Source organism: Thamnophis elegans, chromosome 2 (genome assembly GCF_009769535.1).
Source record: "Thamnophis elegans isolate rThaEle1 chromosome 2, rThaEle1.pri, whole genome shotgun sequence".
In the NCBI taxonomy this organism is placed as follows: domain Eukaryota; kingdom Metazoa; phylum Chordata; class Lepidosauria; order Squamata; family Colubridae; genus Thamnophis; species Thamnophis elegans.
This window is the reverse complement of record NC_045542.1, coordinates 36362420-36389138: the sequence shown is the minus strand read 5'-3', so window position 1 is coordinate 36389138 and position 26719 is coordinate 36362420. Positions and strand designations below refer to the sequence as shown.

The 26719-nt window shown below is 43.0% G+C and overlaps 1 protein-coding gene across 1 annotated transcript; it reads left to right on the top strand.

Moving 5' to 3' along the window:
• The first annotated feature begins 8132 nt into the window (after positions 1-8132).
• On the top strand, positions 8133-26093 carry MMP19 (matrix metallopeptidase 19). Its single transcript, XM_032211235.1, has 9 exons — positions 8133-8478; positions 10721-10809; positions 11058-11188; positions 16703-16918; positions 17981-18226; positions 19707-19832; positions 20489-20653; positions 22285-22412; positions 25078-26093. The coding sequence occupies exons 1-9, from the start codon at positions 8380-8382 to the stop codon at positions 25303-25305; spliced, it is 1428 nt and encodes a 475-aa protein (XP_032067126.1). The 5' UTR covers positions 8133-8379; the 3' UTR covers positions 25306-26093.
• The last annotated feature ends 626 nt before the right edge of the window (positions 26094-26719 follow it).

Below are 26719 nucleotides of genomic sequence, written 5' to 3'. Positions count from 1 at the left end.
AGGGCAGGAGGTGACCTTGAACATTATCTAGTCAGCCCTCTGCCTAACCCAGGAATGCTCTCTCTTCAGCATATGGCCATCCAGGCTGTCTTTAAATATTTCCAATGACAGAGAATCCATTACCTCCCAAGCAATTTTGCTCCATTGTTAAATACCTCTTACTACCAAGAAAAGGAAATTATCATTAACTACTTTTCAAGGTGTTTTTAAAAATATTTAAATGTAACAGTCTCTTTGCTGTTGGGTGTTGTTGGTTTTTTTGGTAATATTTTTAATGTTTGCTATTTATTCATTAAATTGGCTTGCTGCCCACTTCACTGTAAGGTGATTCTCAACTGCTTACAACATCAGACATTCATTTTAAACAATGAAACGGTGGGATTTTAAAACAGAAAAGGAAGAGGATGAGAATTAGAAGTTTAGTATTCAAATTAAAAGAGCGTGGTGGCTCAGTGGCTAAGACGCTGAGCTTGTTGATCAGAAAGGTCAGCAGTTTGGTGGTTTGAATCACTAGTGCCACGTAACAGAGTGAGCTCTTGTTACTTGTCCCAGCTTCTGCCAATGTAGCAGTTTGAAAGCATGTAAAAATGCAAGTAGAAAAATAGGAACCACCTTTGGTGGGAAGGTAACAATGTTCCGTGCACCTTTGGCATTTAGTCATTCCGGCCATATGACCACAGAGATGTCTTCGGACAGCGCTGACTCTTCAGCTTTGAAATGGAGATGAGCACTGCCCCCTAGAGTCGGGAACGACTAGCACATATGTGCAAGGGGAACCTTTATCTTATTAAAATTAATGCTTTCCTGATAACCAATTGAAGTCTGTTTCCTTCTAATTTAAACCCATTGTGTCTTCTCGTCTTCAAAAATTAAAACTGAATAGTTCTACCTATCATTTACACTTTGGAAACTACAGGTGATCCTCAACTTACGACCACAATTGAGCCCAAAATTTATGTTGCTAAGTGAGAAATGTGTTGAGTGAGTTTTCCCCATTTTATGACTTTTCTTGCCACATTTGTTAAGGCAACCATTGCAGTTGTTGAGTTAGTAACATGGTTGTTAAGTGAATCTGGTCTCCCCATTGACTTGGCTTTGTGACTTTGAAGATCACAAAAATGTGATCACACAACCCAGGACACAGCAACCATCATAAATGTGAGTCAGTTGTCAAGCATCCGAATGTATATCATATGACCACGTGGATTCTGCAATGGTCGTAAGTGTGAAAAATGATCATAAGTCACTTTTTTCAGTTCCCTTGTAACTTCAAACAGTCACTAAGTAAACTGTTGCAAGTCAAGGACTACCTGTAAGAGGCCTTCCATTAAGCTTTCTCTTCTCTGGCTAGCCATACCAATGTCTCAATTCTTCTTTTTTTCCACCCAAGTCTCTTCCAGTTGCTTTATCATCTTGATTACTTTATTCTACAGAGGCTGCTAGTTATCAATGCTTTTTCTAAAATGCAGTGCTCAGAACTGGATTTAGCATTCTGACCAAAGCATATTGTGACCAATGCAGAATAGAGAGAAGAACCTATTTCTTTTGGTCTGGATGCTCTACTTTGGATGCCGTTTAGGATTGCATTTGCTGTTTTTGCAGCTATATCAGTGTTGCCCTCATATTTAGCTGACAAGGATCATCTCCCCTGTCCTGTCGTTAGGCATTTCATTTTCCTTACCCTACTGAAAAAGTGAATTTTTACCTGTTGAAATTCATTGGGTTGCTCTGGCATCTTGAGATCATAAGGAAGTTTCACCTCATTGTTGCCTGTCATCTTTGTGCCCTCTGCAAACGTGACAATCATATTTTCCAACTCCTCATCCAAATCACTTGTAAATAGGTCCCTACGAAAAGCCCTGCTGTGTGCTAACCAACCTATCTTTCCTGTTGGTGTGGAGCCATGATGACGAACCTATGGTACACATGCCAGAGGTGGCACGCAGAGCCCTCTCTGTGGGCACGCACGCCGTCACCAGCTGCTCTTTTAGTTTCTGGTGCGCACATGCACACCGGCCAGCTGATCTTCACATGTGCCAGAGCCCTGGAAACCCAAAAACCAGCTGGCCAGCACACATGCGCGCACTGGAAACCAGAAGACCAGATAGCCGGTCCGTGCATGCACACTGGCCAGCTGGTCTTTGAATTTCCAGGGCTCCAGCCAGTGTGAAGACCAGCTGGCCGGCATGCACATGGGCACTGGCCAGCTGGTTTTTGAGTTTCTGGGGCTCCGGTGGGCGCACATGCTTTCCAGTTTGGGCACTTGGTGACAAATAGGTTCGCCATCACCAGTGTAGAGCAATTTTACATACACTTGGGGCAGTGGTGGGTTTCAATTTTTTTTAGAACCTCTTATGTAGGTGTGGCCTGCTTTGTGGCTATGGCTTGCCGGCCATGTGACTGGGTGGGGGTGGCTTGCCAGCCATGTGACTGGGTAGGGGTGGCCAACTTGTAAAAAGTTGTAAAATTCACTTAACAACGCTCTTGCTTAGCAACCAAAATGTTGGCTCAGGAACTCTGGCATTGAAGTGTGCAAGTCTTAAAGCTGTCAAGTTACAAGACCCTTGCACCCCTAACCCTTTAGAAAAAAAAACCCCAGGGATGTTCAAACTTGACAACTTTAAGACTTGTGGACTTCAACTCCCAGAATTCCTCCTCTCGCTCTTCATCTTGATGATTTGTGGACGTATGGGGGAAGGGAGCTGGAACCGGTTCTAAGCAGCACTGTAGATTTGTGGAACCTCTTCTATAGAAGAGGTTAGAACTGGCAGGAACCCACCCCTGACTTGGGGGCTGATTGTTAAACCAGTTCTATATTCATCTAATAGTGGCATAGACCAGTCCACATTTTGCCTTCTGAATTCATTTTATATCTACTCAAGCTTCAAAGCATAATAGAAAAGCCTGCACAAATAAGATCCCATATACACAGAGTCTTTGCCCTGTATAATTACATCTGCTTCTTCATTATTCAGATCTTTGGAAGGATATAAGGAACATAGTTTCCAGACACTGCTGGCATGCTACAGTATGTCCAGTTTCTGCCATCAAGGCCCTTAATGAAAGATTTCTCAGTTGGAGTTCAGCCACCTTTAGAGGCTCCAGAAAGGCGGGGGGGATTAGAACAATCTTACATCAACAGCCAGATGTTCATTTGAAACAGGTTGTTAAGATTAGGGAAGAGATAAAGAAAATAAGACTAGGTGATGTATTAATTTGCTGCTGCTCAGTATTAAAGTGCTACATATGGTTGGCTTGCTGGGATAAGAGAAAACGCATAAACGAATGGACCTCAGAATGTGGTGGGGCTTGTTTGGGAACTCTTCCATGGATTTTAATCCTTTCCCAGGCCCATGGACTATTTTTGTTGGGAATGTTGTGCGGTAATGGCAATGGCAAGCCTGTGGCAGTGTAATGCAAGCTGGGTTGCCCCACCCTCTCTCCCCGCGGGTATCTGCCACAGTATCTCGATGCCATTCTCAGAGTTTGCGATTCTGAAAAATATTTGATCCTACAATCAAGTGGTATATAAAAGTGAGAGGTGTTGGGTGGTTACTCTGACTCTGACGTCATCCTGAGTTGCTTCCCTGAGGCAGGTAGCTCTTTCATACTTAGCTGTCTGTCCACTGTGTATCACTGTCCTTCCCCGTGGCTGCTGGCCTGTGTTGGATGAGGACTCTCAAACGGTCCTTGGTCTGCTGTGACACATGTCTCTAACCACAAGGGTTTGGACCAGTGCTGGCTGCTATTGATCTGAAGGCCAACTCTGACCAGTTCTGAAGTTCAAGCCAAATGTTAATTAAAGAACAGGAACTGCTCCCACTAAATGTAAAATTCAGCACTATGTCTGTGTCTCTATCCATCTGCAATGTGGATGGGAAGAATTAGCTATGCAGCATTATATGTTCTCAAGCAACAATGACAAGCATTTCTGTATTTATTGTTTGTAGTTGTCTACTTACACTCCTACGTGGCGGGTCTAATTCTTAATTGCAAATAATGGTTATTGGTGTACATAATTTGCCCATATTATCTAGCTCCCAAAGCACTGGTTGCTGCCTCCATTCATGTGGCACGTGGATGGAAATTGTGTACTTTACTTCATTAATGCGTCTCAACTAGTTTCTTTTCTCAACTTTGCACAAATACTTAAAAATTGCACCCAGTTCATGAGATGGCAAGTCAAGTTCTTGGCTGAAGTGCTACACAAATGAAATAAGTGCACTTCCTCACCCATCTGTTAAGCCTCAAAAAGGGCCAACCCCATCCAGTTTCTCAGGGAACAACTGCATTCCAAGTGGCCAGAAGCTGTAGAAGCTGTAGTTGTGTGGTCTAAGGTAGTTTGAGGTCACCTTTTAAAATTCCAAAGACCAGAGAATGAGGCACACGCAGAATAAAACAGCAAGAGAACAAATAGTATTTTCTTCTCTCCATTACAAATTACTCATATTGAGCGGTATGTTCTAAGAGCAAACTAGGTATTTTATATAATTTGATGGTTTAGAAAGCAATCCTTGAGGTCAGCTGACTAAAAGTTCAAGTAGGCTGTGATGCACAGCAGACAGTGCCTGTCTCCCTCCCTCCCCTTCCCCTTCCTTCTGACTGCCCACTTATCGGGACAACTGTAGATGGCTAACAATACTTTAATTAATTTTCTGAATAGAGTAACAATAGGTTTTAAAAAATCAGATAAATAAGATTTGCTTAAATAAACATTGGGGGCTACTAATTGTGCCAGCAGATAACTTTTGATTAGTTAGAGACTGGGGAAAATTCTTGGAAATGGGAAGCTGGTTTTTGAAAAGAGTTTAGCCTATATGGAAAGTGAATTAGAAATTTTATTTATTTGTTTCAAATTGTCCAGGATGCCCTTCAAAAGCTAGTGCTGAGATAGAACGATACTGGCCCGAGCACTGCACACCATCTACAATTGTTCTGTCTCTTCTAAGTTCACCTGGTAGATGCAATGGGCAACTCTGTCGGAAATGCTACAGGAACACTTTTGCCAGTCAAGTTGGTTTCTGTGGAGGGAATTAAGAAGAGAGGCCACCTTACAATGGGAAATGATAAATGGTTTATAAAATAGATGCCCAATATCCAACGTTCAAATTATTTTAATATTAATGTGAAGATAGACAGAAGAGAGAAAGAGAATGATGAAAGAATATTTTTATCACTGGTTTTTCCTTCACTGAAAACAGATGGCTGCTGAACAATGTCCAGCCCCATCTAGACAGAATGGATGGTGTGTTACTTTTAAAAAACTGTATTTTTTACTCTTAATTTTTAACTTTTTATCTTGTCTCTGTAAGCCGCCCAGAGTCCTACAGGATTGGGCGGCATACAAATTTATTTAATAAATAAATAAATAAACCAAAAGATCATTGAACAATCCAATTCAGAGTTCTGACTTGAGATACAAATGACCAAGATCAAATTCTCCTATTTTGGACACATTATGCAAAGATCTGGAAAAAGCTTTAATGCTGGGAAAGGTGGAAGGAAAGAGAAGAGGACAATCAGCTGAAAAGTTGGATAGATTCAGTTACAGTGGTGGTGGTGGTGTGGGAGGTGTTGTAGTGAGTCTTGGGAACAAATTATTGTGGAGAAAATCTATGTGATCTCAAAGAGTTGGCCATGACTTGATAGTACACAATTAATCATCAGTCAAATTGGATATTTCCACAGTTTTGAGAAGTTGAAGATAGGGTGCCCAGAAGTGAAAGAATAGTTTCACATGTATTGCTTTGCAACTTGAATGAAGGATGTCAACCTGCATGAAGGATGGGCTTGCATCATGAAAACCAAGCCTCACAAACACTTTGCACAGCAGCAGTTGAATCATTGCGCAAAAATATGTATCCTTTGACTCATGATCAGTCACATTATCTGACGGCAATGAAACGTGTCCCTTTGACATTTGTTTGTGTCAATTGGTGTGCTGGCAGTTGATTCACAGATCTCCCTAAATATGTATGTCTGCACAGTAGGTTTGTAGGGAGGAAAAAACTTCATGAAATCCTTAAGATAAAGTTAAATGTCAGTGATTTGGCATGAAGGATGGGAAGAACCGATAGAGCTTTGTTTATGATTTATCCTGGATCGTGTTTTTCTTCTTTATTGCAATCGCTGGGAAAAAAAGGAATCTGGGATTGTTGCCTGTTCTTTTTTGTCTTTTTTCTTTTTAAGTTTTGCTGTGGAATATAGATAGAAACATACCTTTTGGGAACATGGGGGGGACAATCTGCTTAGAAATTAGAAAGGGACATTGAGTTGCATTAAAGGAAACATTTGTTCACGGTTGAATCAAATTATTTAGGGAGCCAGATTATTGTATCAATTGCCTTCACACTCCTGGAATCAAAAGAGAATAATATTCACCTCACGCTAGTTGCCGTGCTATTTTTCTTTCTTCTGTTAAATTGTGTCTGGTTCTCCAAGATTGCCTGGTTAAGTCCCTGCAGTTTTCTTGGCAAGGTTTACTCCGAAATAAATGGATTATATTTAATTCCAAGAGACAGACCTATTGTATCTGTATGTAGGCTTTTCATTGATTTAAATTTATTGATAATGTCCCACAAAAAAAAGATGCTGAGATTCTAGAAAGAGTATACAGAAGAGAAACAGATAAGGGTTCTAGAGGCTAAACCATACTATGAGTGGTTGGGGAAACTAGGTGTACCTAGTCTAATAAAGAGAAGGACTAAGGGGTAACATGATAGCTGTCTTCCAGTACTTGAGGGACTATCATGGAGAAGAGGGAGTTGACCTATTTTCCAAAGCACCTGAGGGCAGGATAAGAAGTAATGGATCGAAACTTATCAAAGAGAGATCCAACCTGGAACTAAGGAATTTTTTTTCCTGATAGTGAGAACAATTAATCAGTGGAAGGACTTGCCTTCAGAAGTTGTTGGTGCTCCATCATTGGTGGTTTTCAATAAGAGACTGGAGAACAATTTGTCTGGAATGATATAAGTTCTCCTGCTTGAACTAGAGCTGAACTGGAAGGCCTCCAAGGTCCCTTTCAACCCTGTTTTTCTATGTTTACATAATTCTATGTTCTAAACACACACATATGTATGCACACTGTCCAATGAACTCGAAGAACTTGAGTTTGGATCAGTGAATCATCGGTGGAGTAAGACATCTTCTTCAACTTCCCTCAGTCCTAATTAACATGTTCCAAGTGAAAGATGCAGGGAATTGTGGTTGAGTAACATCTGGAGGCCACAATTTCCCTATGCCTGCTATATACAATATTCTAAATCATGTTGGGATGTAGGTGGCCCTAGGACCACAGGCAGCACTGAAGTTTATTTTATATTTTGTGTGTGAGATCCTCAGAGTTCCCTGAGACCATATGACAGAAACCTGGCAGCAGTTTGCTATCATTTTGAGTTGGGAAACACATAGGAACTATAGGTTAAACCTTAAGATTTGCTCATCACTGTTAAAAAATACCCACAGAATGTCAACTCATTAATACATTTATTCTTGTATTGAATGGCCATATTCAGCCCTCAGTGTTCCTCTCCCAAAATGTCATGTGCCACCTGGACTGCCAAAAGATTGCCCATCCCTGCATTAAATGCTACTTAAGACTTGGGCAACTCTTGATATTTGAGCCAAGCTAATATTTCTTAGCACTATGAGAACGTGCAAATTTTCCAGGTCAAAATAAAGTTGAAGGCTAATTAGCTTTGCTCTTTGTTTAGGGGGAATTCGTAACAGGAGGAAGGAAGCAAGAATCAAGGAAAGGCTTGAATTGGCCTGCTATTCCTAGGCAGACTTTTGCATGGGCTTCATTTCTGGTATTGCTATATTTCTCCAAAGGAACAGAATCTCTGGATTTGATTAAAACAAGCTGTGTAATTAAAGCAATTTTTCTCCCAGATATTTTCTTTTAGCCTAGCAACTAAGCGTTATCAGAGAAAACAACCTGGGCCTCATTCCGGCCTCTGAACCACACGCTGTTGTACAGACCATGGAACCAGAGGGTCATCAAGCTGACCAGTTTAAAGAAGGTCCCCACACAAAGAGCTGTCACTTTAAGAGAAAGTTTATTCTGCAAAGAGTTAATATTCTGCAAAAAAAGGGGGGTTATTGTGGTTGCAACATGTTTCTGTTGGAAGTGACTCACTCCACTGTTTGGCCTGATTTATAAACTTTGGAAAGGGGAGGGAAGATACGATGGATTGAGGGATCAAGGAGGGCAGAGCAAAACTTGGGCTGGAGGGGAAGAGAGACGGTGGAGAACGAGGTTCTGATTTGCTTGGCCTGAAATCCAAAGTAGGAAGCAGCTGTTGAAGTGCTCTGTGGATCTTCTTGGGGAGCAGTGCTGAAGAGCTGCCTCTGGCTTGGCGTGTGAGGAAACCAGACATGAAGCTCCCGTGGCTGACTCTGCTCTTCCAGCTCTTCGCCTGGGTCCTCTCGGCCAAGGGGGCTGCTCTCAACAGCATGGAAGAGGATGAAGCCCTGGTAGGTTGGACCCAGAGTCCCCCCACCTTTGATGGAAGAGCAGAAGCCTATGTATGGTGGACAGTCAGGAGGAGACAAGAAGGGTGGGAAGAGCTCACTCTCTGGCCTGACCTGGCCTGACCTGTATCTCCCCAGGCTTTTCTTTCTTCTCCTCGGACTTCAATCCCCAATGTATCCTTTTCCCAAATTGAGATGCTTTTATTCCAGAGCTTTTTATAACATTTTCAAAACATGGGGAGTAGAACCTTTACTGGCAAAACAGCCAAGTCTAACTCTAGTAGGGGTGTGTGCTGCTATGAATAAGTCAGCATGCTTTGTGTTAACTAGAAAACAAGATTAAGTGAATAAAACATGATTGAATTAGCCATACATAGATGTTCTGCCAACATGGCTAGTCAGAAATGTTTCTTTCTGGTCCTGCAGAAAAGACTGGAAAAAGATTTTTCAACGGTATCTGTCTGTCTCTTTCTCTCTCTTTCTCTCTTTCTTTCTCTGTCTGTCTATCTATTATATTTATGTCTGCCTGCCTACTTAGATAGATAGATAATCTATCTATCTATCTATCTATCTATCTGTCTGTCTGTCTGTCTGTCTGTCTGTCTGTCTGTCTGTCTGTCTATCCATCTATCTATCTATCTATCTATCTAACTATCTAACTAACTAACTAACTAACTAACTAACTAACTAACTAACTAACTAACTATCTATCTAATCATTATCTAGACCTTGATTCAAGAACAAAAAATAATATATGAAACTGAGTGGATAAAGATTGCATTGATAGGGTTCAGGTATTGTAATAAGCCATTACCTGGTACATTTGTTTTGGCTTAGAGTAATGGGTGAATTCAACCAGTCTTCATTTTTATTTTAGTTGTATCTATCTTCACTTCTGTCTCAGACTTGAGTCTATCTTCCTGGCTTTTCATGATTCTCGGGTTTCATCTGCCCGGTTTAATCCATGTTGACTCAATTTATCACGGATTCTGTTCTTGTGGCAAAATGAATGGCTGACTCACTTGCGATGAGCTGAAATGGCAGATTGAGGAGTTTTGCGGTACTGTACAACCAAGGGCGCAATTTTGGCTCACAGCAAAAGAATCTGGCTTGATCAGGGAGGGATCAAGGAAGCAGCACCGTGCTATTTATAATAATGTGTGCATGCCACAAAATGTAGCAACGGTTACACGAGTGTGAATGTATCTGTGAGAGAGACATAATGCTTTGGGAAGAACAAAGGGGCTATTGAGGATTATCCTCTGAAATGTGGGTCTGCGTGAGAACTCCTAGCATTTGTGCTATTTGCTATCTCCATTCACTTGAAGACAGCAGGGGTAGCCAAATAGATTCGGAAAAAGGAAGGTCTGCGGCCTGCAAAATCTAGCGTTGATTTGCACAGAGAGAAATTACCTCATGGAGGTTACTCAATGTCAACCCCTTTAGGTGGAATGGATCCAGAAATCACTCCAAAAGAAGTTGAGATTGGTTATAATAACACAATCTCGCAAGTCTGATTGTATCCAGCCTCCTCCTCCTCTCTTCATAAAGGACTAGGGAGGTGTACACTTGAGCTAATTCTGAATGTTGTCTTGTTGTTCTGTCCTTTAAAAATGCTTCAACCCCTTTTGCCTTGGTAATGGCTCCTCCCTATCTTCATCAAGTTCATCTTTATTTATTAGATTTTTATCCCACCTTCATTACTTTATCAGTAACTCAAGGTAAAGAACATACATATTACTCCTTCCTCCTCCTGTTTTCCCCACAACAACAACCCTGTGAGGTGGGTTAGGCTGAGAGAGAATAACTGGCCCAAAGTCACCCAGCTGGCTTTCATGCCTAAGGTGGGAGTAGAACTCACGTTCTCCTGGTTTCTAGGTCAACACCTTTGCCACTTCACCAAACTGGCTCTGTATTTTGTCTACTGGGATTCTCAGTCATCCAGGTCATGGTTGCCCCAAAGGTGCTTTTTTCCAAATGCAGCTAGACTTTCTTTTGTTTTTCCTTAAAGACGTTTTGCTTCTCATCCAAGACGTTTCTTCAGTTCTGTTCGACTGAAGAGCCGAAGAAGTTTCTTGGATAAGAAGAGAAATGTCTTCAGGTAAAAACAAAGGAAGTCCAGTTGCCTTTTGAAAAAGCACCATTGGTTCTGTATTTCTACATCCAGCTTGCTAGGACTTTCTGTGTTCCAGTAATGTTGGGAGGGTGGGTGAGCTTACCTTTACAATTTATTTCCCTGTTTCAGGATTTCCTGCTGCAGTTTGGATACTTACAGCAGCCGCTAGAACGGGTCTCACATAAGTTCACAGAAGAGGAGATCGAGGTTGCTTTGAGGTAAAATGAAGAGCCCCAGGGATATTAAATCTGAAATATATTTCAGGAAAACATGCTAAAACTTTGGGATGTCCTGTCAGCAGTCTCACTTGGGGAGAGGGAGGCACACTGGAACCACAGACAAGCCCAATGAGTTGAGTGTCCTGCAACCTGGGGAACTTGGTGATTTAAGTAAACCAGAGTGCGCATGTTGGGCAATGCCAATCACTGTGTGTATTCTTTCCTCCCTCTTGTTTCTGGTTCAACAGAGCTTTTCAGCTTGCTTCAGGACTGCCAACCACTGGGCAGGTGGACGTGGCAACCGTCTCCCAGATGAGGCAGCCCCGCTGTGGTGTGGATGACCCCTTCAATGAAAGGACCCTCAAATATCGCCTCTTGGGTGAGCATCCTTCCACTTGTTTTCTGGAGGCCAGGTGGCTGGCATTTGGGCAGATCTAGTTCCCGCAGAAGGCCTGGGTATGGGGAAAGGGTGAAGGATTATTAAAGGGTGCAAGAAAGGGACTCCAGTTGCCCTGAGATGCATATCTCATCCTTGAGAATTCTGCTGCAGGGCCCTGTGTTCAAATCGAAAGCCTCTCTGATGTTGAGATATGCATAATAGAGAAATCACACCTTTTTTCAGATGCTCTTATGTAGCCCAAATGGCACATTCGCACACAAAGGGGAACTATCACCCTGGTGGGAGTCACAAGGTCTTCCAAAATAGTGGGGGGGGGGGGAGGAACCTGAGCCAGACACCCTCAATTGAGGGAACATCTCCCTTTGTTGCAGTCCCTCTTCTTCGAAGGATGTCCCTCCCCAGATTAAACTGGCTCCCATCCCGCTGGTTTTTCAGAAAGTTATTAAAATGTGGTCCTTCCAAAGAATTTTGGAGTAGATTGGTGACAAGCGGCACACCTGCTGGGGTGTGTGTGTGTGTGTGTGTGTTCCTCAGGGCACTGTTGTTTTATTTATATTTGGCTTATGAATGTCATTCAAGAATATTTGGTGTTTTCTTTGCCAGCTACTTAGAGCCTTGTTGGACTGAGCGACATATAAATTGTAATACATGGACAAATCCTGTAAGATAGAACAATGTAGACTGAGCATGCTCAGTGAATATAGAATACTGGGTGGTTAATTGGGAGATAGTTAAAACTCCGTAAAGCTAGAATAGAAAAGAGTGTTGGACACTCTTTTACAATTCTACAGTGCAAGTTTTTATTATTGGGGCTTTTAATGGAGCGTGGCTTTCTATACTGTATACAGGTAGTCCTTGACTTACGACCACAATTGAGCCCAACATTTATGTTCCTAAGCAAGAAACTTGTTAAGTGGGATTTGCCCCATTTTGCGACCTTTCTTGCCACCGTTGTTAAGTGAATTTGACTTCCCCATTTACTTGCTTGTCAGAAGGTCGCAAAAGGGGATCACATGACCCCGGGACACTGCAAAGGTCATAAGTGTGAAACAATTGCCAGGTATCTGAATTTTGATCACGTGACAATGGAGGTGCTGCAAAAGTCATAACTATCAAAAAACAATCATAAGTCACTTTTTCGGTGCTGTTGTAACTTTGAACAGTCACTAAATGAACTGTTGTAAACTGAGGACTACCGTATATACTCGAGTATAAGCCGACCCGAATATAAGCCGAGGCAGCTAATTTTACCCCAAAAAGCTGGAAAAGTTATTGACTCGAGTATAAGCCTAGGGTGGGAAATGCAGCAGCTATGGTAAATTTCAAAAATAAAAAATCAGTGTTATTTGAAACTCAAAGTTATGTTTATTCAAGGGACCCGCTTAATTAAAGTGTTCTATAATATCAGTATGACTTATAATACTGCAAGTCTGCAATATTAAAATACTTGTATAGGGGATCCCCGGGATCCCCCGAAGAGATCAAATCACAACCAGTATGCCACCTTCTTGGTATATTGTTTTTATTTTCACTGAGTTTTTAAAAATGAGCATTATTTCATCCTTTTTTTCTTTATGTTTGATTGGTATCTGCAATTTGTGTTAATTCTGTTCATACATATAATATAAATGAAAAACCCAGCTCTCTTAAAAAATATTTTAAGTTCTTTCTGGTGCTCCCTTTTAGCTTCGCTGCTCCATCCGCTGGACTGTGGGGCTTGGAAGGGGGTGGGAAGAGCGGCGGGGCTAGCGGTGGCTGGCGATGGCAGGCTGGAATCCCCTCTCCAAGGGATCCCCGTGCAGAAAATGCGGGGAGCAGCAGCGAAGCCCCGGAGCTGCTTCTGCTCCATCCGCTGGACTGTGGGGCTTGGAAGGGGTCGGGAAGAGCGGCGGGGCTGGCGGTGGCCGGCGGTGGCAGGCTGGTTCGCCTCCTCCTCCTCCAACAGGCAACAGCACTGCCGGATCCAGTTGTAGACTCGAGTATAAGCCGAGGCGGCTTTTTTCAGCCCAAAAAGTGGGCTGAAAAACTCGGCTTATACTCGAGTATATACGGTACCTGTACAATCTTGCCCACAAAAGACCTATGAAGGAGGTGTACCTAATACTACCGGGAGTCTTCAACTTACAGCCATTTGTTTAGTGACCATGCAATAGTAAAATGGTAATGAAAAAAATAATTTACAAACTGCTTCTCATACTTATAACCATTGCAGCACCCACACAGTCCCATAATCAAAGTTTGGGTGCTTGGAAACTGGCAAATATTTACAAAAGTCGCAGGATCCTGGTTTCACGTGACCCCATTTGCTACCTTCTCAGCTTTGGGCAAGCAAAGTCAGTGAGAGAAGCCAGATTCACTTAATGAACACCCGGTTTACTTCACAACAGGAGTGATTCACTTCACAACCGTGGCAGAAAAGGTTGCAAAATGTGCACGATTCATTTAACAAGTGTCTTACTCAACAACAAAAATCCTGGTCCCGATTTTGTTTCCAAGTGGAGGGCTACCTGTATATCCACGCTTTGCAGGGACAAACCAATATTGTATGAGTAAGGTAGGAATCCATGTGGTTTCCTAGGAAATGAAATCAATGGCCCCTTTTTATTTCTTGACAAGACGTGATTCAATTTTTCAGTTCAGTTCAAAGAAGGATTTATCTCATTGTTAAGTCTTCCTGGGGCTGATAAGGTAAGATATGTAGGCGACTACTACTATTTCTTATCTTACTTAAAGCAAGGGAGATAAGACTTAGCCTCTTTCCCAAACCATCACTTGCCAAAGGATTCTGGTGGATGTTGAAGTTCTTTTCAGTTTGGAGAAAATAAGTATTAAGAGGCTTCTGTATGCTCTCTAAACATTATAATCATCAGCAAAGAGCTGGAAAGTCTCTAAGAGCAGGTGGCTATAATCAAAGGCACCCAGTAAGCTAGTAAAATCTGTAATTGATGGATTACAGCAATTTTCATGATGATGCCTTCCCGTCTCAGTTATGATGGCAGCTACATCTTCTCATCTTTCTCATCTTTCCTGTCTTCTCCATTGGTATCTTATGATTTATCACATGTTGTTTGTATCTTGTGATTTAAGATTGTACCTTATGATTTATGATCTATTACTTACCACTTTGATTTTTTTTCTATGTACACTAAAAGCTTATGCACCATAGACAAATTCCTTGTGTATCGAACCACACTTGGCCAGTAAAGAATATTCCTATTCCTACAAGTTTATTTTCTCCCTGTTTTCTTAAAAATATTAGAGCTGAGTTAGAAAAGATCAGGCTAGGAAAGACATTTTGCAGTTTTAGAGATCATTTTCATTTTAGAGATGGAATACTGAGACCAAAGTGAAAAAAAAAACAAGTCTGCTTAGTGATTGGTTCATATTTATGATGGTTGCAGTGTCCCAGGGTCAGGTGACCACCTTTTGTGACCTTCTGACAAGCAAAGTCAATGGGAAAGCCAGATTCACTTAACAACTGCGTTACTAACTTAATATCTGCAATGATTCACTTAACAATGGTGACAAATGTGGTAAAATGGGAGAAAACTCACTTAATTGTCTCAACAGTAGCAACAGAAATTTGGGCTCAATTTTAGTTGTAAGTCGAGAACTAGCAGGCAATCATTTCTACTGTAAGACTTTCACTTGCTGTGAATTTCCTCCATGTAAACTGATAAAAAAACAATAAAGGAGAATATTTGTAGCTCAGGGATGAAATGAGGCGTCCTTGGAACTCCCTTAGTTGTTTTCTTGCAGAAGTTTTCTTAACCAGAATAGATGACATCATCAGTGCCAGTGATCAAAAGTGTGTCATGCTGAGTTTACAGAGACTTCCTGGACAAGCCTAGGTAATTTTCGGGATGTAATATGGAGAAAAATTCCCCCCTGTCTTTTCCATGAAGTCTTTCCATTTTCCCAATTATCTTATGGCCCAGGAATTTTGCAATAGTCTCTATCCTAGCCAGGCAAAACTATTAACTCATCAAGAAAATATAAAGCAGTTGCATATTGCAGTGAAAGATAATTGACCATGGAGAAACTCTCCAGAATTTGGATGTCTTCCCTTTTAAAGATCCCCAGATGTAGAAGAATTTAAGAAGGGGTGGGGAGAGATGCTGTGCCCCGAGAAAGTAGAAAGATGAGAAAGAGATTCAGAGAAAATCTACCTTGAGTTTCTTTTGTCCTTGAAAAGGAGCAGTGAAGGGTTTGGGCAGGCTTTCAAGATTTTTGTTAGTGTATATCAAACAAAAATGAAAATGCTTTTCTGGCATTCCTGCGGTGTCTGGTCTTTAACTAGGCCTGTCTCAAAAGGCTGATTTTGGATTTGCCTGGAAGTATTTTTGAATCTACTTTGAGCTGATATGTTTGAGCAAAGAGATGCACAAAGCCAAGATTAATGAATTAGTCTACCCACTCCACCCATGCTTAGTATGAAAGGAGTGGGCATGTAGCTCTGACCTAAAGTAGGAATTAGGGCCAGCTTGTAGTTGTTGTGGTTGTAATGGCCTGGAAAGCTAGTTTTACTCATGATGACTAAAAAAGTAAGTCCAATACATTTCTCTAGTTTAGGGTATATTTCCAAGTACCCTGTTTCCCCGAAAATAAGACCTATCCTAAAAATAAGACCTGGCATGTTTTATGCATGCACCTAATATAAGCACTACCCCCCTCCCCACCAAAATAAGCTCTACCTAAGAGCCTACTCTGCCAACTGCCCACCCATTCTGGTTGCTTGTGTTGCAAGGCAGGGGGAATGGAGCTACCCTACATGCCCCACACCATCTTACCTCAGGGCCCCCGCAGTCAGTCCATCCACATTCTGACACCTGCCTTGTGCCAGCAGCACTGGCAGCCATTTGTAGCAGGAGTCTACATGGCCACTGGCCCACTTCTGTTTGCTCACAGCCATAACAGAGCAGGAGGCCGAGTGGTGTACCACGGCTGTGAGGTGAGGCAGATGTCAAGGCATGGATGGCCTGGCTGAGGGGGCCTTGAGGTAAGCCAGTGCAGGGAGTGTGGGGCAGTTCCATCCCCGCCTTGTGGTCACAGGCCCCGGCATGTTGCTCCGCCTCCTGCTCAGTTGCAGCCACGAGCAAACAGAAGAAGTGAGCCTCCCATACATGGGGGGGAAATAAGAAAATAAGCCCTAGTGCTTATTTTGGAACCCCCCAAAATAAGACCCTGTCTTATTTTTGGGGAAACACAGGTAACAGTTCCTATGAGGCTCCATGTTGGTCTTTTTTTGTTTCGGGATTTCCATTTAGATTTCACTCTTCCGAAAGAGGGAGGGAGAAGAGAAGAAGAGAGGAATGGAGGGAGAAGGAGAGAGAGCTGTTACACAAACTTTTAAAGTAGTGATGTCCCCTTCTTGTGTTTGTTTTTAGGATTCACTCATAGGCTGTGATTCTCCCAACCTTCATCCTGCCTTGTTACTATAGGTGAGCCAGAGCTCAGTTATTGATCCCTCTGGTTCTGTGCCTCCTTCCACAGGTCGCTGGCACAAGAAGCACCTAACTTACAGGATCTACAGTTACAGCAAAGACTTGGGGATCCCTGCCACACGCACTGCAATCCAGACAGCATTCAAGTACTGGAGTGATGTGACCCAGCTCACTTTCCAGGAGGTGCGGACTGGCCGTGCTGACATCCGCCTGTCCTTCCATGGTTCTAATCCTTGGACCTGCTCACGGTCCTTCGATGGGCCCGGTATGGACCGAAGCAGGGCTGGGAAAGAGGGAGGGGGAGCTGGCTGGAGTTTGGATGAGAAACTGGGTGGAGCAGCTGGCAAGGATGTGATAGATGACAAGCTTGATTTTGCTTTATTGATAGAAGAAGGGTATTGTAAGCAAGTATGGTTGGAAACTGGACTGTGACTGGGGACACCTGGGTTTGATTTTCCCTCAACTATGGCACTCACTGCGTGTATTTGCAAATGTTTATCTCACAGAACAAAAAGGGATATAATATAGTAGAGTGATAAGTAACTGTTTGTACCATCTTAAGTTCCAAGATGCATTATAAATGGAGGCCCTGTGAGGCCTCCGCGTGGCCCATTTTTTGCCCTGCAGAGTGCTGCAGGAAGCCAGGAAGGCTGAAAATAGGCTGTGGAGGGGCAACACGCATCCCCCCCTCCATGGCGCATTTTGGCTGGCAGAGGCACTGCGGGGCAGTCCTTTGATATTTCCAGGCTGGCCCCACAGACCAGATTTAAGCACCCCGCGGATAGCATCCAGCCCGCAGGCCTTGAGTTTGACTCCCCTGCTATAAGCAAAGAAGTTAGAGCTGTTATAGACTCTTCTTGAAAGTACTACTCAACTTGTTTGTGTAGTTTTTAACCTAAGTCTTGTTTTCTCTATAAAAAATTTAAACAACTATAATGTGCTTATCTTCATGTTGAATCTGTAACATAAGGCTTGCACTAATCTTAGTCTTCAACCATTTAGAAGGCAATGCACCAGATGATGGTTAAAATATCATATGTGTATGTCCCTCCTGCCACATTTGATGGCATCCATGCTTTAAGCAGCATTGCTTCATAGGAAGGCTGGTGCTTCTGGAGGAGGAGGAGGAGGAGGAGGAGGAGGAGGAGGAGGAGGAGGAGGAGGAGGAGGAGGAGGAGGAGGAGGAGGAGGAGGAGGAGGAGGAAATGGGGCTCTGTGTTGTGCAGAGGAATTAGTAAGATAAGACAGGCCCATCTTTAAAACAAAATTTCACAAGCGTAAGCCTAAATTGCAATTTAGTTAACACTCAATCCTTTCTCTCTCTCAGGTCACGTATTGGCCCATGCAGATATCCCAGAATTAGGAACAGTTCATTTTGATTCTGATGAGTACTGGACAGAAGGGACTTCCCGTGGGATTAACCTCCGCATCATAGCAGCCCACGAGATTGGCCACGCGCTTGGCCTGGGTCATTCTCGGTACCCGACAGCACTCATGGCTCCTTCTTACAGTGGTTATCGGTCCCCCTTTCGCCTGCATCGGGACGACATTGAAGGCATCCAGGCCTTGTATGGTATGGAACTCAGCAGCCCAGCACACCACCCCGGGTCCCTTGGGAACCTCTCTGTCCCGGTTTGCATGCAATTGGACAGGATTGTCATCCTGGCCTTTGGCCTGACCCTCAAAGAGCATTCTTAACATGCTCAGCTGCACTGTCCTCTTTCTTTGTCTGTTTGTGTGGCCACAGCAGCTGGAATTCCTATGTAAGGAAGGTGGGGAAAACTTCTGGGAACAGACAATTTGGGCTGGTTTCTGACTCTGGGTCGGCTTGTGATAAGTTTGTTGGAGTTGAAACAAAAGCAGGATAACAAAGTCATGGGTATGGACATAGTGGGTGTATCCATAGTATATGTATGCGTAATACGTGTTATGTGTAATATGTGTGTGTGTATATATAATTTTTTTGTTTGTTTGCATTATTTCATTATGAGTCCACTTTTAGGTTTTAACCACTATGAATTTTTAAAGAATAGCATCTAGAAATATTTGAAATAACTGCATTGAATCCCATATTAATATAATCTGGGAAGTTTAGGTGCTGTAGACTTATCATTTCCCTGTTACACCTAGTATGTCCAAGGCACTTTTATGTAAAACAAAAAGTTCTATATAGGGAAGAGGGAGAACTCCCTTGACAAATAATGAACTTTCACATTATGTCTTCCAAAAGGAAGGCTTCTTCTGGAGGGGTAAACTCTCTGTTTATTTTCTATTATCCTTGAATTCTGATAATGTCTCTTTTCCTTTCCTTTCTTTTTCCTCTCACCCTCCTACTTGACCTCTTGGCTGTTCTCATGTCTTCTCTGGTTAGTCCATCTCCTAGCAACAAGATCTGTTTCTCACAATGACAATGAAGGGATCTGATCCAGGGGTTTTGAAATCATGTGCAGAGGAAGCCAAGACTGTTGACAAAATTGGCCTGGACTTCTTCGCGATGCATTTCTCAATAAGCTTTTGACTTTAAGAAAGCAATCATGGAATCAATATAATACAATAGCCCTCAACTTACGATGGCAATTGGGTTCTGTCTCTAAGCGAGGTGTTGTTAAGTGAGTCACCCTGATTTGTTTTTGCTGCCATCGTTAACTGCATCACACAGTTGTTAAGCAAATCTTGCTTCCTCCCCGCCCCCCCAATTGACTTTGCTTGTCGGAAGCAGGCTGGGAAGGTCGCAAATAGCAATCACACCTCCATGGGATGCTGTGATAGTCATAAATATGTGATAATTGCCAAGTGCTTGAATTATGGCTACGGGGGCACTTTACTAGTAATTAAGTGCGAAGGCTGGTCATAAGTCACTTTTTTCAGTGCCGTCATCACTTCAAACGGTCACTAAAGGAATGTTCGTAAGTTGAGACTACTTGTAGCAAGAGATCAGTAGTTAGCCAAATACATTGACAAATATCCCCCCCCCCCCCCGCTTTATTTCATCCCAATTATTTTCCCTGTTCTTTTAGGCTTGACTCACAATTCAAATTAATTTTTTTATACAGGTAAGAAGACCCTGTCAACAACTGCACCTGAGACCTCCCCTGCCCTCTCTACTGTCCCAGCAGGTGCTCTGAAACCTAGCAAAGTCCCTGACCCATGCAAAGATGATCTGGATGCTATCATGTTGGGTAAGCCATCGCTCTCATCCTGGTTTCTAGAGCCAAGCTTTTTCTTCTATCGCTTGCAAAAAAGCCAAGTTTGAACTCAGCAGCAGAACAAAACTGATTAAGAGTACAAAACCTTGGAAGCCTGCCATCCCATTAGGATGCTGGGGTAGGGAGGCACAGAAGAAGCCCTGCAGAGTGGAGATTTATGCGATGGTTAGACGAATAATTGCTGTGGATTACTAAAGGGAATCTTGAATGTGTGTTGTGGCCATCCTACTCTAAATCACTCTGAGTGATGTCACAGAGTTGAAAAACAACAATATGGGTACAAATGATACCATCCATGAAACAGCAGTTGTTCAAGTGATTAAAGCCATCTGTCTATAACTTAGGTGACCCATTCATCCATCTTCATCCAGGACTTGAAGAAGACCCAGGAACACTTAAAGAGGCACATAGATCTCTGGATTTCTCTTCCTGCTTTACCTCTTACAGAAGGAGGAGGGGAGAGAGGGGGGAGAAGGAGGCGGGGGAGCAGGAAGCAGGAAGAAGGAGGAGGAGGAGGAGGAGGAGGAGGAGGAGGAGGAGGAGGAGGCTGCTCTGTGTCCTTTCAGAAATAAGAAAAAAACAACTAGAGTGCAATTATTGATTTTTAATTCTTCTCTCCTACTGTTTAGGACCATATGACAAAACGTATGCTTTCCATGGTGATTACGTGTGGATGGTGACCGATTTTGGTACTAACCCTCCATTAAAGATTTCAACGTTATGGAAGGGGCTGCCTGGGTGGCTGGATGCTGCTGTGCACTCTCCCCGTACGGGGCGCACTTACTTCTTCAAAGGTCTGTGCATTGAGATGATCCCTCTCCTCTTCCTTGATCCCTTTTTATAAAGAAAATTATGCATCTTTGCTGTAAGCTGCTCAAAGTCACCTCTTGGCAAGATGAGCAACACATTCATTTTATCTTTTGTGTGTGTGTGTGTGTGTGTCTGTGTCTGTGTGTGTGTGTGTGTTCCACCATAACTCTGGAATGCCTTGAGCAATTTCAACCAAACTTGGTACACAGATGACTAAGATACCCCTAACACCCATTGGTGTGTATGTTAAGACACAGCCTGTTGTGCCTTAAAATGGCTTCTACTGTACAGTGCAGTAGAGTTGCCATGGTAACAGCTTCACAGTACCCCACAAGGGAGAAAATCCAACATTAGAAATTACATTTGGTCCGGACATTTTCCCCCTATAAATAAATACCTGGGCAACGCTGGATTATCAGATAGTAATAAATAAAAACATATTTTTCCAAAGGTATGTTCCACCTCCATTCTGATGATGATACCTTTTTTTCTCTTCACAAGGTTTCCAAAGTAATAATAAGATAATGTAATTGCCTCCAGGATAGGGCATTTTTACACTAGTGGCTTCCCTCAGCTACTATTGAAATGATACACAGCTTTCTTTGCTGTTACCGTATATACTCGAGTATAAGCCGAGTTTTTCAGCCCACTTTTTGGGCTGAAAAAAGCCGCCTCGGCTTATACTCGAGTCTACAACTGGATCCGGCAGTGCTGTTGCCTGTTGGAGGAGGAGGAGGCGAACCAGCCTGCCACCGCCGGCCACCGCCAGCCCCGCCGCTCTTCCCGACCCCTTCCAAGCCCCACAGTCCAGCGGATGGAGCAGAAGCAGCTCTGGGGCTTCGCTGCTGCTCCCCGCATTTTCTGCACGGGGATCCCTTGGAGAGGGGATTCCAGCCTGCCATCACCAGCCACCGCTAGCCCCGCCGCTCTTCCCACCCCCTTCCAAGCCCCACAGTCCAGCGGATGGAGCAGCGAAGCTAAAAGGGAGCACCAGAAAGAACTTAAAATATTTTTTAAGAGAGCTGGGTTTTTCATTTATATTATATGTATGAACAGAATTAACACAAATTGCAGATACCAATCAAACATAAAGAAAAAAAGGATGAAATAATGCTCATTTTTAAAAACTCAGTGAAAATAAAAACAATATACCAAGAAGGTGGCATACTGGTTGTGATTTGATCTCTTCGGGGGATCCCGGGGATCCCCTATACAAGTATTTTAATATTGCAGACTTGCAGTATTATAAGTCATACTGATATTATAGAACACTTTAATTAAGCGGGTCCCTTGAATAAACATAACTTTGAGTTTCAAATAACACTGATTTTTTATTTTTGAAATTTACCATAGCTGCTGCATTTCCCACCCTAGGCTTATACTCGAGTCAATAACTTTTCCAGCTTTTTGGGGTAAAATTAGGTGCCTCGGCTTATATTCGGGTCGGCTTATACTCGAGTATATACGGTATATTGGCACAACAATGGGTAGATAATTTTAGGAGACAAAGTTGCTAGCAGGGATTTGACCATAGATTCTGTAGCTGCTATTAATGATTATAAACTATATTTTACTGTCTGTTTTTAATCTGTATTCATTCCATCTTTGTTACCAGGCACTAAAGTATGGCGTTACCGGGGATTCAAGCTGGATTACGGTTACCCTAAGCCCCTCACTCGTATCCCTGCCAAGATAGATGCTGCTCTCTATTGGCCAGTAAATAAGAAGATATTCTTATTTAAGGTAAAAATACAAACCATGAGGTTTTAAACTTCTGGGAAGCATTAAGCTAGAAGTCATTTTCAACCAAAAAGCTTTCTAAAATGAACAATACAAGTTTGGAGATATATGAGATAAACCTGAATTATTAGGATATGAATTGGATATGCCAGGATGTGACATTGTTTCGGTCAAAAAAACCTGTTTTCTTCATTGTGGTTCAGATAGCAGTTTGTAGAAATTCTCCAGCAGCATCCAGGTTGTCCCAAAAGTGCTTTTTTCTGGAAGCAACTGGACTTATTGTTTTCTCTTTGAAGGTTCTTTCTTCGGGGTTCAGATAGCTTTTGTAGTTCATCCTTGCAACTTCTGCTCCTCATTCTCTGGTGTTTAGAGGTTCTCTGAATCCAGGGGATACACAGGTAGTCTTTGATGTACAGCCGCTCACTCAGTGACCTGGATTTGAAGTTCCAACCGTTGGGCCCATAGTCATGTGACTGAAGTTCAGGAACTTGGCAACAAAGCTGCCTTTGTGGCTGTTTGCAGTGGCCTGCGGTCATGGGATTGTGTTTGTGATGGTTCTTACCAAACAATAGCACTTACTTCCAGGTTTTCTGCAAAAATGGCACCTATGGTTTGCTTAACAACCACTACATTTACCTAACAACTGCAGTGTTCGCTTAACAACTACAGCAAAGAAAATTGGGCAGGCTCCATCATTGGGAAGGCTCCAGAATATGTGGCATCCAGCTGAACTACCTCTCCTAAGCACAATGCATATTTTCTTAAAATGGGGCTTGAGAGACGGAGGATAGGTTGAATATGTCACTAATAAGAGGCATGAGAAGAGAAGGCACAGCTGATCTACGCCTTGCAGAAAGAACTGGAGAGGAGGCCACACGGAGAAGGGAAGCCACTTGGTTTGTTAGGATATTTAAATTTAGTAGCTGGAGCAGTAGGGTTGTGTGGTCAGCCAGAACACACAGTTGTGGTTGATTGGTTGGAGAGTGCTCCCACTTGCTCCTGCGTGAGGCAATCTACATTGTGATTGGCTGCTGTGGGTGCGGAGGGAGAGTTTCCCTCTTTTCCCACTTTTTTCTTCTTTCTGCTTTGTATCCTCTGGCATTTACCTCATGATGCTCCTATATGTTTGACTAATCTCCTTTGCTGTAAATATAGATGTAAAATATACTTATTTATATAAAACTGCAAGTTCATGTCAACGTCCCCTCTGCGCAATTCCCCGAACAGACTTTGCTTAGTGACAGGAAGGAAAGACTGCTCTTAATGTATAATGGCAGAGCCACTGATGATGATAGAAAGTTGGCTTGTGGTTGGGTTCTTTTCTTAAACATTTTCTTAAACATTTGAGGATCTCTAGACCAGTGTTTTTCAACCTTTTTTGTGCAAAGGCACACTTTTTTCACGAAAAAAATCACGAGGCAGACCACCATTAGAAAATGTTAAAAATATTTAACTCTGTGCCTATATTGACTATATCTTCTCAATTTACAATTATCTCAATTTGCAATTGTCTTTTGTGAAGTATAAATCAATTTATCAATTTAAAATCCACTCTCTTGAGATTATACTTCCTAGAATGCTAGCATCCATCCAAGGGTATGAGGTAGGTATTACCTAGTTCCTCACTCATTATTCCAAAACTGAAAGCTAACAACAGCATCATTGAAGTATAGGAACAGTATTGGGAGAGGACCAATTGAGGGCAAGACCAAGATTCAAAATCTTGGAACTGTTTTGCATGAATATAGCCTGTGCTTTAGCTTCGGAGCCATCCTACAGGAGCGAGTCCAGTGAATTTGACGGGGGGGAGCAAAGCTGCTCCCTGAGGCGCCGCAGGGAAGAGGCGGCAGAGGTGGGTGATCGCGGGAGAAACTGCGCTTGGGGCGGCGGGGCTTGGGCTCCCTTTCCGAGGCAGCGCAGGGAAGAGAGCAGCATCTGCGCTGCTTTTGCTGGAGGTGGGGGAGCGCATGGGAGTCCTGCGGTCTTCTGCCTTTCAGGGTTCAGGGCGAGGCTCGTGCGCGGAGTTGCCCCTTTGGGCTCGTGTTCATCGCGGAAGGTCTCCCGTTCCAGCTTTGCGATTTCCCCCTTCCCGAGTTTGCCTTGAACCTTGCCCCTTCCTTCCTTCCTCCCTTCCCGGGACGAGAAGAGCCCCGTTGGCTTGTCTGGGCCAAAATCTGCCTGCGGGAGGGTGACGGGAACGGGGAGGAGGAGGAGACATTGCTAGGAAAGCGGGGGTGCTGGCTTCGTTCCTCTTGCTTTGCGTTCAATCTCCTTGTCCTGATTTCTCTGCCGGGAAATAAGCCCGGAGGAGCCAGGTGCAAGTCAGCGGGCATTTGCGTGGTGCCGCGAATGCGATCCCGGAATCCCCAGCTGGGGTTGTCAAGCAGACCAATCTGCAGCGCTCCCGAAACGGCAGGCTTATTGGGGGAAGCAGTGGGTTTTTTTGGAAGTGAATGGCCTCAAAACCTGCGGAATTCAACAAGTCTTGTTTTGAAGAGCTCCGCTGAAAACACCCGGCGGGTATTTTTCCCACGGCACACCTTACACTATGTCACGGCACACTAGTGTGCCGCAGCACAGTGGTTGAAAAACACTGCTCTAGACAAATGGATGAAAGTGCTGCGAATGCTAGGAAGGGTGTTAATTCCTCCTTGATCTCTTTTCACAGGATACGGAGTACTGGCAATGGGATGAACTGGGGAGCCATTTTGCTAATATTCCTAGGAAGATTTCCACCCTCTTCACCGGGGCTCCATCACACCTGGATGCTGCACTAACCTGGGAGAACGGCAAGCTCTACTTTTTCAAAGGACGGAGCTACTGGAGACTCAATGACCAGCTTCTGGTAGAGAGAGGCTACCCCCTAAGCACAGCTGAGCGCTGGATGAACTGCTGATGTTTAGGGCGATGCTCTGGCTTACAACTTTCAGAGACAGGCCCTTCTCTGAGCAATGAGATGCGCTGTTGTTGTTTTTTAAGAGACCCCACAGCGACACCTACAGGTGATGCACAGGAGCAAGTCTTCTGAATGGGACCTTGGGCAGCGGAGCAAAGAAAACCACTGATTTTGTGGAAACTCCGTTTCCGCTGAGCTTCTTCATTGCAGACATATCTACCTTTTTTAAAACATAAAATAAAATGCTGGATTTCAAAACAAAAAATATCCGGATGATCTCGAAGGCAACATAGCTGCAGAAGGAACTAGCCCAGTTTCAGGATTCAGGAGACCTTGGGAGACTATAGCTAAGAAGTCAGTCTGTAGAATAATAATTCAACATCAGAGGGTTTTTTTTTAAAGGGAACTTTAAGGGCATTTTAGAAGTATCATTCCTTGTTCTATGGCTGTGTCTAGTCAAATAGAACTGCAGAGTTTTAGAGTATTGATGGTTCACTGTTACTTGTATGTCTGTCAGAACAACAGCTAAGCTTTTTAAAAAATAATAATATTAAAGCCGAAATCACAAGGAAAGTGCATGGAATATCCTGGGGTTAGAGGAGTATATCTCTTGCAATGCATGCACACATACATATACACATCGATACACATCATTGTTAGGGCAAACTGCAGATTCCATGGTAATAATTTAATCTCAGATATCCAGCAGGATGACTTGAGGGCTAGAATGTGGCTTCCAGTTATGCAAAGTGTACCAGGTTTCCAATAAAAAGAAGAATATTGTTCTATGTTTGTACTTCTGCTTTTTTCTTCCAACAAGGAAATTATTTTTCTTTCTGGTTTTGTTTAGCTGGATACCACCAGGCAAAATGTTTGGTTGCCTAAGGCAGAGCAGCACAAACCATCCCTTCTCCTCCTTTGCACGGATGTGGTTCAGAATTGTTATTTTAGTATCAGAAGGAGAAGATCCCAGGCGCATATTTCGAAATGGTGGGGGGGAAGTTACAGAAATTTAACAATGAACAATCCTTTCCTCTCCATTTTACTTTGCAGATGAAGAGGGAGGAAATGTAGTCAGCTTATCTCAAAGAGGCTTGGCTACCAACAGGCCTGAACATAGTTGTGGACCATTATTCTATTTTCATGATCTGCTGCGATTGAAATTCTCCATTGAAAATAATTGGCTGGGCAAGCATGAGCAACAGTTAATGCCAATCTGCCTTAAAACACTCACAATAGTCTTCTGTTACCCATTCAGAAAAAAACGCGAACCCTGCCAGAAAATAGGTGGGGTTCATTATCGGTTTTCTCAAAAGGAAGTGAAGGTCAGCTTGCAATTTCTGTAATACAGTTCTGATCTCATTTTGCAAGAAGTCACAGTACAGAATTCCCCTTTAGTGCCATGTTGGTCACA

Coding starts and splice junctions, on each gene's coding strand:
- MMP19 (XM_032211235.1), top strand. CDS start 8,380: ATGAAGCTCCCGTGGCTGACTCTGCTCTTCCAGCTCTTCGCCTGGGTC. Junction 10,810..11,057: donor GAGATCGAGGTTGCTTTGAG/GTAAAATGAAGA, acceptor CTGGTTCAACAG/AGCTTTTCAGCTTGCTTCAG. Junction 22,413..25,077: donor AGAAGATATTCTTATTTAAG/GTAAAAATACAA, acceptor CTCTTTTCACAG/GATACGGAGTACTGGCAATG.